Raw genomic sequence first — 12,075 nt, forward strand, 5'->3', positions numbered from 1 at the left:
CTGCCTCCCGCTCCCCAGTCCCTCTGCCTCCCGCTCCCCAGTCCCTCTGCCTCCCGCTCCCCAGTCCCTCTGCCTCCCGCTCCCCAGTCCCTCTGCCTCCCGCTCCCCAGTCCCTCTGCCTCCCGCTCCCCAGTCCCTCCAGCCCCCGCTCTCCCAGTCCCTCTGCCTCCCTCTCCCAGTCCCTCTGCCTCCCGCTCCCCAGTCCCTCTGCCTCCCACTCCCCAGTCCCTCTGCCTCCCGCTCCCCAGTCCCTCTGCCTCCCGCTCTCCCAGTCCCTCTGCCTCCCGCTCCCCAGTCCCTCTGCCTCCCGCTCCCCAGTCCCTCTGCCTCCCGCTCCCCAGTCCCTCTGCCTCTCCCAGTCCCTCTGCCCCCGCTCTCCCAGTCCCTCTGCCTCCCACACTCTCCCAGTCTCTGTCCCACACTCTCCCAGTCCCTCTGCCCCCGCTCTCCCAGTCCCTCTGCCTCCCACTCCCCAGTCCCTCTGCCCCCCGCTCCCCAGTCCCTCTGCCTCCCGCTCCCCAGTCTCTGTCCCTCTGCCTCTCCCCAGTCCCTCTGCCTCCCCGCTCCCCAGTCCCTCTGCCTCCCGCTCCCCAGTCCCTCTGCCTCCCGCTCCCCAGTCCCTCTGCCTCCCGCTCCCCAGTCCCTCTGCCTCCCGCTCCCCAGTCCCTCTGCCTCCCGCTCCCCAGTCCCTCTGCCTCCCGCTCCCCAGTCCCTCTGCCTCCCGCTCCCCAGTCCCTCTGCCTCCCGCTCCCCAGTCCCTCTGCCTCCCGCTCCCCAGTCCCTCTGCCTCCCGCTCCCCAGTCCCTCTGCCTCTCGCTCCCCAGTCCCTCTGCCTCTCGCTCCCCAGTCCCTCTGCCTCCCGCTCCCCAGTCCCTCTGCCTCTCGCTCCCCAGTCCCTCTGCCTCCGCTCCCCAGTCCCTCTGCCTCCCTATTTCTCCTCCACCTCTCCATCTCACAGGCCTGTTACTCTGGTAACCCAGTGTGTACAATGCCATTAGCATACAGTGACCAACGTGTTCCTCTCAGATTGATAGAGGCTGTGTCCCAGACGACACCCTATTCCCTTTATAGTGCACTGCTTTTGACCAAGGCCCATAGGGCTGTAGAAGAAACAGGGTGCCTGTTTGGGACGCTCACAGAGCCTTCCCATGGCTGCCTATGTAGGTCAGGGTGAGAGGTAAACAGTGGAAAGAGAGAAGTAGAGCAATGCAGTGTGCGCGTGTGCGTGCGGCGTAATGTGGTGGTGACAGGCGAAAGAGAGGTGCCCGGGGACCGCCTGAGCTGTTTTTTTCCCACATGGGTCCTGACAACTAAGAGACACACACGCCTACAAGTACACGGAAGAGTACTCCCATACAGATACACACTGGTGCGTGTAGACACACGGACACTGGCACACTCTCACACAGACACTCAAGTGCGTGTACACACGCACAGACAAAAAACGGAGAGGATAGCACACTTTCACATCGCAAAAAATAGCAAGACAATATGAATAGAACACACATATAGGGGACACAGAACTTCTGGTATTACGAGGTTGGGGTCAATTTCACTTCAATGAAGAAATCAGACTTGAAGAAATCAGATTGCAATTCAAACTGTGCTTTTAGGTAAATGTCCATTTCCAACCATTCATTGGCGCTAATAAAATGGTCTCAACATCTAGGTCTCGACCAAAAGTTGAGACTGACACAAATATTAATTTTCACAAAGTCTGCTGCCTCAGTTTGTATGATGGCAATTTGCATATACTCCAGAATGTTATGAAGAGTGATCAGATGAATTGCAATTAATTGCAAAGTCCCTCCCCTCTTTGCCATGGAAATGAACTGAATCCCACCCCAAAAAATTCCACCGCATTTCAAGCTTGCCACAAAAGGACCAGCTGACATGATGTCAGTGATTCTCTCGTTAACACAGGTTTGAGTGTTGACGAGGACCAGGCTGGAGAGCACTCTGTCATGCTGATTGAGTTCGAATAACAGACTGGAAGATTCAAAAGGAGGGTGGTGCTTGGAATCATTGTTCTTCCTCTGTCAACCATGGTTACCTGAAAGGAAACACGTGCCGTCATAATTGCTTTGCACAAAACGGGCTTCACAGGCAAGGATATTGCTGCCATTAAGATTGCACCTAAATCAACCATTTATTGGATCATCAAGAACTTCAAGAAGAGCGGTTCAGTTGTTGTGAAGATGGCTTCAGGGCGCCCAAGAAAGTGCCAGGAATGGCAAGCCATCTGCACACACAGTCTTTTGGAGGATGGCCTGGTGTCCAGGAAAAAGCTTGTCCAGAGAAGACTAGGTGAGTGCTACCATCAGTCCTGTGTCCTGCCAACAGTAATGCATCCTGAGACCATTCATGTGTGGGGTTGCTTCTCAGCCAAGGGAGTGGGCTCACTTGCAATTTTGCCTAAAAACACAGCCATGAATAAAGAATGGTACCAACACATCCTCTGAGAGCAACTTCTCCCAACCATCCAAAGAACAGTTTGGTGACGAACAATGCCTTTTCCAGCGTGATGGAGCACCTTGCCATAAGGCAATAGTGATAACCAAGTGGCTCGGGGAACAAAACATCGATATTTTGGGTCCATGGCCAGGAAACTCCCCAGACCTTAATCCCATTGAGAACTTGTGGTCAATCCTCAAGAGGCGGGTGGACAAACAAAAACCTACAGATTCTGACAAACTCCAAGCATTGATTACGCAAGAATGGGCTGCCATCAGTCAGGATGTGGCCCAGAAGTTAATTGACAGCATGCCAGGGCGGATTGCAGAGGACTTAAAAAAGAAGGGTCAACACTGCAAATAATGACTCTTTGCATCAACTTCATGTAATTGTCAATAAAACTCAAAATGTTCAGTAGAAGCACTGTAGTGGATGTGCTGATACAAATCAATAGGAAACAAGACACTAAGATACTATAGGATGCACGTACATGGTGGGTAAAATGCACGGAAATGGTGTTTAAGCACCTTTTTACGTGGTTTAAATGGCGCTTACATGAGTTCTATGCTAAAATAGCATTGTTAAAGTTAGTGCTTATGTTACTCTCTACAGCCGGGGTTCAGTGTACCTTCCCTGAATAGCACGTCTACTGAGGCAGGCTGCTTAGCCTACATAGATAATCAATGATATGTAGACCTTGGCTTCTCTGTGATAAGTTTGAATTAAGCCTAGGGCACAACGATGTTGGTCCGAGTCAGCTGGAGTGTGTGTGTGTGTCCTGAGCTGTCGACTCGGATGTGGATCACCACAGAGACGGGGGCGCAGGTCAGACAATGACAAAGAGGACCACCCCTCTCTCTCTCTCTCTCCTCCCTCCCTCCCCCTCCCTCCCTCCCTCCCTCCCTCCCTCACACACACACACACACACACACACACACACACACACACACACACACACCCACACACTCCCACACACTCCCCCTGTCCCTACCTCTGGGGCGATGTAGTCGGGCGTCCCACAGAAGGTGCGAGTGGTCACGCCCTCGTGTATGTTCTCTTTACACATGCCAAAGTCAGCGATCTTAATGTGGCCCTCCGAGTCCAGCATCACGTTGTCCAGCTTCAGATCCCTGCAGGAGACAACCGCATCATGTGACAAGGGCCAAATGAAGACGACCATTGTATTTTAGGGCCTTTACACCACTCCTGTTTACTTCCTTACATTTACATTATTCAATGGATTCATTCGTGGTTTGACAATGCACCGTGTACAGTAAACATTGATCCTAGAATGGGATAAAGTGCCTCTGAGTTGAAGGCCCACCTGTAAATGACTCCTTTCTTGTGCAGGAAGGACAGGCCGACAGAGATCTCTGCTGCGTAGAACCTGCAACGACACGCTCCGTGTTAGACAGCCCTGAAGCCATTCATCTCAAACAGGGAAGGGTTGTGAAGGACTGTAATGTGCTGAACACATTCTGACAGCCGAGGTATAAGAATGAATATTTCTGCCGTCTCTCCTTCTCCTCCGTGCTTCGCAGAGCCCAGTCTAGTTTTGACCTCTCCCTTCCCCCGCTCTGTTCCAAGCCCTCTATTTATTTATCTTTTACACACACGCACTTTTGTTCCCCCTATTTATGCTGGCCAAGAATATAAATGCAACAATTGCAAAGATTTTACTGAGCTACAGTTCATAGAACATCTAATCTATAGATTTCACATGACTGGGCAGGGGTGCAGCCATTCTGATTGGCCTATGCCCTCCCAGGCCCACCCACCTGGGAGCCAGACCCACCCATCAGAATTAGGGTTTTTTATTAATGACAGAAGAACTCTTCAGCACCCCTCAGATAGATCAGACAGGTGAAGAGGAAGCGGTTTAGGTCATGTGGTTTGGTAAGAAGAATGCCCCTCTCCCCACAGGTGTGATTACTACCTCTGAGGGGTTAGAGCTTGAGGTAGTCACCTCATACTTGGGAGTATGGCTAGGTGATACACTGTTCTTCTCTCAGCACATATCAAAGCTGCAGGCTAAACTAGACTTGGTTTACTTTATCGTAATCACTCCTCTTTCACCCCAGCTGCCAAACTAACCCTGATTCAGATGACCATCCTTCCCATGCTAGATTACGGAGACATAATTTATAGATCTGCAGGTAAGGGTGCTCTCGAGTGACTAGATGCTCTTTACCATTCAGCCATCAGATTTGCCCCCAATGCTCCTTATAGGACACATCACTGCACTCTATACTCTTCTGTAAACTGGTAATCTCTGTAGACCCATCGCAAGACTCACTGGTTGATGCTTATTTATAAAACCCTCTTAGGCCTCACTCCCCCCTATCTGAGATATGTACTGCAGCCCTCATCCTCCACATACAACGCCCGTTCTGCCAGTCACATTCTGTTAAAGGTCCCCAAAGCACACACATCCCTGGGTCACTCGTCTTTTCAGTTCGCTGCAGCTAGCGACTGGAACGAGCTGCAACAAACACTCAAACTGGACAGTTTTATCTCAATCTATTGATTCAAAGACTCTATCATGGACACTGACAGTTGTGACTGCTTTCCGTGATGTATTGTTTTTCATTTTTTTCATTTTACCCCGTTCTCTCCCCAATTTCGTGGTATACAATTGTTTTTTAGTAGCTACTATCTTGTCTCATCGCTATAACTCCCGTATGGGCTCGGGAGAGACGAAGGTTGAAAGTCATGCGTCCTCCGATACACAACCCAACCAAGCCGCACTGCTTCTTAACAATGTGTCGGAGGAAACACCGTGCACCTATAAATGTTTGTACCCTGTTTTGTGCTGCTACCATGTTGTGTTGCTACCATGTTGTTGCCATGTTGTGTGGCTACCATACTGTGTTGTCATGTGTTGCTGCCCTGCTATGTTGTTGTCTTAGGTCTCTCTTTATGTAGTGTTGTGTCTCTTGTTGTGATGTGTATTTTGCCCTATATTTATTTTTTTAATTCCCAGCCCCCGTCTCTGCAGGAGGCCTTTGCCTTTTGGGAGGCCGTCATTGTTCTTAACTGACCTGCCTAGTTAAATAAAGGTTAAATAAAAAATAAAAAATATTTTATTTGAGCTAACAAAAAGTTGTTATTTTATTTTAATTTTTTACAAATGTTTCACATTTATTTAACTAGGCAAGTCAGTTAAGAACAAATTCTTATTTACAATGACTGCCTACCCCGGCCAAACCCAGACGATGCTGGGCAAATTGTGCGCCGCCCTATGGGACTCCCAATCACGGCCGGGTGTGATACAGCCTGGAATCGAACCAGAGATTGTAGTGACGCCTCTTGCACTGAGATGCAGTGCCTTAGACCGCTGCGCCACTCGGGAGCAGAAACATGGGACCAACACTTTACATGCTGCGTTTATATTGGTGTTCCGTATAAAAAGGGGAAAGCGAGGGGAAAGGGTAACTTACACCGCCTGCGGCTCTTTGAACTTGCCCACTTGTTGGATGTGGTACATGAGGTCTCCTCCAGTCACGTACTCCATGACAAAGTACAGCCGGTCCTGGGCAGAGAGGGAGACAGAGATGGGGGTGTTAGATATCATTTAACATTGTTTTCCCATAATGCTTAGGGTTGGCACCCGTTCTACCCTCATATACCGCGACACGATAACAGCCGTGTCAGAAAGACAGAGGCTTTCGTCATTATACTGTAGGACCCAGTGATCAGGCTGTTGTGTAGTATTGAGTCACACATAGGGGATACGGGAGGAGTGTTAAGTAAAATGGGGCAGCAGCGCAGCCTAGTGGTTAGAGCGTTGGACTAGTAACCGAAAAGTTGCAAGATTGAATCCCCGTGCTGACAAGGTACAAATCTGTCGTTCTGCCCTTGAACAAGGCATTTAACCCACTGTTCCGAGGCTGTCATTGAAAATACGAATTTGAATACTGATTGGCTAAAAGACGTGGTATATCAGACTGTGTACCACAGGTATGACAAAATATTACCATATACTGGTCTAATTACGTTGGTAAACAGTTTATAATAGCAATAAGGGACCTCGGGGGTTTGTGGTTTGTGGGCAATATAGCACGGCTCAGGGCTGTGTCCAGGCACTCTGCATTGTGTCGTGGCCTTAGAACAGCCGTTAGCCGTGGTATATTGACCATATACCACACCTTCTCGGGCTTTGTTGCTTAATTATGATCTGGAAGTGTGATTTAATTTGAAACTTTCCTTCAACATTGTACGTACTGAAGAGGCAACCTATGTATGTATTCCTCAGCTTACTAAACCCTAGTTACAATCAATCGCCTCCTTATAAAACGCACATCGTTGACGAATACACTTGAAATGAAATCACACTGCGAGATTATAATAAGTTTAGCCGTATTTTATGCACTTTGCTCAAGAGGCTTGACATAACCTGGCAGACAAGGCAAATGGTTTCCTTAAACAATTACCCCCAAAGTGATCGTGGCACCTTATTGTGAAGAGGATTTGGACTTCTCATCACTTAAAATGCATAGGATTTTAGATTTCCACTTTGGGGATGGGTGTGTGTGTGTGTGTGTGTTCACCACCGTACGGTGCAGATGGTGCCTGCCCTTTGTCTCTGCCGGGAGAGAGATTGAGGGATTAAAGATTAAGGAGGAATGAGAAGTGCTGAAAAAGTGGACAGATTAAAACAAAGAAACATTTAATTGAACTGTACATTTGTGTGTGTGTGTGTGTATATACACGTGGGTGGTGTACATTTGTGTGTGTGTGTGTGTGTGTGTGTGTGTGTGTGTGTGTGTGTGTGTGTGTGTGTGTGTGTGTGTGTGTGTGTGTGTGTGTGTGTGTGTGTGTGTGTGTGTGTGTGTAGTAACTTGACAAGGAATGCCCACACACAATTCAATATTACTTTACTTTAAACATAATAATTAAAGGTATTTGAAAGCGATACAGCCCACTTAACCTGTGGTAGAATCGCATCGAACAGCTACAACTCTGGGTGATGACATCAAAGGGGAAAGGTCACGGTCAAGGCCAATAATAACCATGAACACATGAATAGTAATCATACTATACTGCAGGTAAGTACAATGGCCTATCCAATGTAATTGTTTATTTAGTGTCATAGAGGAGCTTGATGAGTTAGAGAAATATAATATGTGTGTGTGTGTGTGTGTGTGTGTGTGTGTGTGTGTGTGTGTGTGTGTGTGTGTGTGTGTGTGTGTGTGTGTGTGTGTGTGTGTGTGTGTGTATGCCCCACCACAATAACCACAGCCACATCATCATCAACATCGATGGACAGCAAAAAAGCAAGCAAATTGTGCGTAGTCAGCCGCCAATTGAGCAATGTCTCCCACTTAAAAAGATAAGAGAGGCCTGTAATTTTCATCATAGGTACACTTCAACTATGACAGACAAAATGAGAAAAAATTATGGTGGAAAATAAGTATTTGGTCAATAACAAAAGTTTCTCAATACTTTGTTATATACCCTTTGTTGGCAAGAGGTCCAACGTTTTCTGTAAGTCTTCACAAGGTTTTCACACACTGTTGCTGGTATTTTTTTAAAACTGTTTATTAAATTTTACACCCCCACACACACACACACACACACACACACACACACACACACAAAGCAATATAAATAATACACTCAACTAGAAAAAAAAATACAAATAAAAAAACAAATAAAAAAATAGCTTTAAAGATACCATACTTTAGACAAGTTAAACACACCAGGCAGAAGGCTACAAAGGTTAAAGGGCAATCTTAAAGGGTAAAGGGACAGAGTCAACACCTCACCATTGTTCCTGAAAAAGTCAAGGGCTTAGGGTGGAGAAATGCAACCACCCACAGACAGTCATGGCCACAGACCGACCATCCACTGGACCAAAAATAAAGTTTATAATGCTTTAAAATAAAAAAAATAAAAAAGTAGAATGATTATTCATGTATGCGTGAACAAAATGTAAAAAATAACTGGGAAAAACAAGCTCACACTTCAGTCTCTGCCCGGGCAAGATGAACAAGGCATCCGAGGGCCACAATCAATAAGCACAGTTTGGGGTTCCCACGTGAATTGAATTGAATTTTTTCTAGTTTCAGAGAGTACAACATCTCTCACCCAATATTTATAAGATGGGGGAGCTGCCATCTTCCAATTCTGTAGTATTAGCCATCTAGCTAAAATAGTTGTATAAGCAACAGTGTCCGACTGGATTCTTGATAGGGGGGTACCTATGGGCAGTACACTCAAAAAGGGCAGAGAAACATTTAAATATTAATTCCCAGAAACCTGACAGTTTATGACAGCCCCAAAACATATGCAACCGTGTGGCTGGTTCCACTTTACATCTGAGACAGGTAGGATCAAAATCAGGGAATATTCTTCCAAGTTTGGCCCCGGATCAGTGGATACGGTGAACCACCTTGAATTGAATGAGGCTGTGTCTAGTGCTAAAAGAGGACGAGTGCACCCTGTGCAGCACAGATTCCCAGGTGTCTTCCCCAAGTTCTCCCCCAAATCCTTTTCCCATCGAGTCTTTTAAAGGCACCAAAGAAGGGTTCTGTAAGTCATGAATGATTGCATGTACATCTGAAATTGCACCCCTAGGAAGCTTGTTCAACTCCAAGATGCTCTCTATAGCTGTATTCACAGGCCTATGGGGAAATCCAGGTGTGTTAGCTCTGACAAAGTTTCTAGTCTGGAGATAGCGGAAAAAGTGGGATTGGGGGAGATTGAACTTTTCCTGCAGCTGAGAAAAAGAGGCAAATGTATCATCAAATAATAATTGGGCTAGCGAGGAGAGGCCTAGTGAGTGCCAAATGCCCCATCATTCAAAGATGGAGGAAATAAAATGTTCTGATTGATTGGGCCTGATAGAGAGAAGCCTCGGAGGCTAAAGGCTAAACGGAACTGATTCCAAATTTTAAGAGACTGCTTTACAAATTGGGTTGACACACCTTTTGCCTAGGGACACTGGAAGAGACGAGCACAACACAGAGGAAAGTGCTGCAGGTTTACACGATTCAGACTCCATCTGGACCCAGAGTGGTCTAGGGCCAGTAGGATCAGTCTGCAGCCAGTACAGAAGGGCTCTGAAATTTGCAGCCCAGTAGTATGTCTGAAAATTTGGTAGAGCTAAACCCCCCAATGACCTAGGCTTCTGTAAATGTTTTCTACCAATCCGTGGTACCTTGCCATCCCAAATAAAATGCATGAATGTTTGATCCAGTGAAATAAAAAAAGATTTTGGAATAAAAATGGGTAAACATTGAAATAAATATAAACATTTGGGCAACACATTCATTTTAATGACATTAATCCTTCCGATAAGAGAAAGGGGTAGCGAGTTCCAAAAAGTAAAAGATTGTTGCTCTAGCAGACAGTTTGAAACAAAGTTTTCCTGAAACAAATTTGAATATTTCCTTGTCACTTTTACTCCCTGTTGCTGGTATTTTGGCCCATTCCTCCATGCAGATCTCCTCTAGAGCGGTGCTGTTTTGGGGCTGTTGCTGGGCAACACGGACTTTCAAGTCCCTCCAAAGATTTTCTATGGGGTTGAGATCTGGAGACTGGCTAGGCCACTCCAGGACCAAGAAATGCTTCTTACGAAACCACTGCCCAGGCGGTGTGTTTGGGATCATTGTCATGCTGAAAGACCCAGCCACGTTTCATCTTCAATGCCCTTGCTGATGGAAGGAGGTTTTCACTCAAAATCTCACGATACATGGCCCCATTCATTATTTCCTTTACACGGATCAGTCGTCCTGGTCCCTTTGCAGAAAAACAGCCCCAAAGCATGATGTTTCTACCCTCATGCTTCACAGTAGGTATTGTGTTCTTTGGATGCAACTCAGCATTCTTTGTCCTCCAAACACGACGAGTTGAGTTTTTACCAAAAAGTTATATTTTGGTTTCATCTGACCATATGACATTCTCCCAATATTCTTCTGGATCATCCAAATGCTCTCTAGCAAACTTCAGAAGGGCCTGGACATGTACTGGCTTAAGCAGGGGGACACGTCTGGCACTGCAAGATTTGAGTCCCTGGCGGCGTAGTGTGTTACTGATGGTAGGCTTTGTTACTTTGGTCCCAGCGCTCTGCAGGTCATTCACTAGGTCCCCCCGCGTGGTTCTGGGATTTTTGCTCACCGTTCTTGTGATCATTTTGACCCCACGGGGTGAGATCTTGCATGGAGCCCCAGATTAAGGGAGATTATCAGTGGTCTTGAATGTCTTCCATTTCCTAATAATTGCTCCCACAGTTGATTTCTTCAAACCAAGCTGCTTACCTATTGCAGATTCAGTCTTCCCAGCCTGGTGCACTTCCCAGCCTGGTGCAGTTCTACAATTTGTTTCTGGTGTCCTTTGACAGCTCTTTGGTCTTGGCCATAGTGGAGTTTGGAGTGTGACTGTTCGAGGTTGTGGAAAGGTGTCTTTTATACTGATAACAAGTTCAAACAGGTGCCATTAATACAGGTAACGAGTGGAGGACACCGGTCTGTGAGAGCCAGAAATCTTGCTTGCTTTTAGGTGACCAAAAACTTATTTTCCACCATAATTTGCAAATAAATTCATTAAAAATCCTACAATGTGATTTTCTGGATTTTTTTATCTCATTTTGTCTGTCATAGTTGATGTGTACCTATGATGAAAATTACAGGCCTCTCTCATCTTTTTAAATAGGAGAACTTGCACAATTGGTGGCTGACTAAATACTTTTTTGCCCCACTATATGCCCACGTGTGTGTATGTATGTGTGCATGTGTGTGTGTCCGTAGTCTCCGTACCACGGTCTGGAAGCAGGAGTGGAGTGAAGTGAGGAAGGGTGGTTTGTCCTGCTGGGCCAGGACTCTCTTCTCGATCATGGTACACTCCACATCATCGTCCTGAATCACCACGTCCTTCTTCAGGATCTTGACGGCGTACAGCTCCTCCGTGGGCTTCATCTCTGCCAGGATCACCTGGTACACAGGAGCACGAGAGGTCAAAGGTTAGACCGAAAGCTTCTAATAAGCTGGCTTAAGGCGGATAGTGACGCTATTAACTCAACTGTTATGTTGTTACTATGCTTACTAGTCAACTGACGCGTGGATATACTCATTTAGTCACGTTGTGCTACGTCGAGGTACGGACAGTCTGAACCGAAACGTGGCATTGCACTCATTCATTGCGTGACTCGGGTTCTGTGTAAATTGTGGATGATGTGACTATGATGTGACTCACGCACACCGACAATAGACTTGGATCTGAATCAAGTTCAGATTTTGTCCGATAGAAAACATCCCAGGACCTTCATTGATTTCAGACGCCAATAAGAACAACTTGTGACAAATCATTGTGGGGAAGTTTCCCAAACACAGAACAAGCAAAGATCAACACTTAAAAAAACGAGATCAATGGAGAATCTTCATTTTGAAAGTGCTTTTCTGTCAGGACTCGGCTTAATCTGTGTCCGGGAGACCACTTCACCTCCTTAAAAATACAAGTCAGATCCGGTGCTCACCTTGCCGAAGCTGCCTTTCCCCAGCACGGCCAGGAAGTTGAAGTCGGTGAGTTTGACCGAGTCCAGGTTGTTCGAGGGCAGACTAGACGGGCTGTCATCGGATGGAGAGATCACCTTCTTAGTACCAGGGCCCAGCTTGGCTTTCT

At 46.8% G+C, this 12,075-nt stretch overlaps 1 protein-coding gene across 1 annotated transcript in view; it reads right to left on the minus strand.

Moving 5' to 3' along the window:
* Nucleotides 1–12,075, minus strand: part of LOC135522487 (protein kinase C alpha type-like) — a 226,709-nt gene that overhangs the window by 37,046 nt on the left and 177,588 nt on the right. Inside the window, exons 9-13 of the mRNA XM_064948789.1 lie at nucleotides 11,930–12,073; nucleotides 11,214–11,387; nucleotides 5,895–5,986; nucleotides 3,779–3,841; nucleotides 3,446–3,584 (exon numbers count right to left, since the gene is read on the minus strand). Of these exons, the coding sequence (XP_064804861.1) occupies nucleotides 3,446–3,584; nucleotides 3,779–3,841; nucleotides 5,895–5,986; nucleotides 11,214–11,387; nucleotides 11,930–12,073 (612 nt within the window). The remainder of the gene's footprint in view (nucleotides 1–3,445; nucleotides 3,585–3,778; nucleotides 3,842–5,894; nucleotides 5,987–11,213; nucleotides 11,388–11,929; nucleotides 12,074–12,075) is intronic.

Source organism: Oncorhynchus masou, chromosome 4 (genome assembly GCF_036934945.1).
Source record: "Oncorhynchus masou masou isolate Uvic2021 chromosome 4, UVic_Omas_1.1, whole genome shotgun sequence".
In the NCBI taxonomy this organism is placed as follows: domain Eukaryota; kingdom Metazoa; phylum Chordata; class Actinopteri; order Salmoniformes; family Salmonidae; genus Oncorhynchus; species Oncorhynchus masou.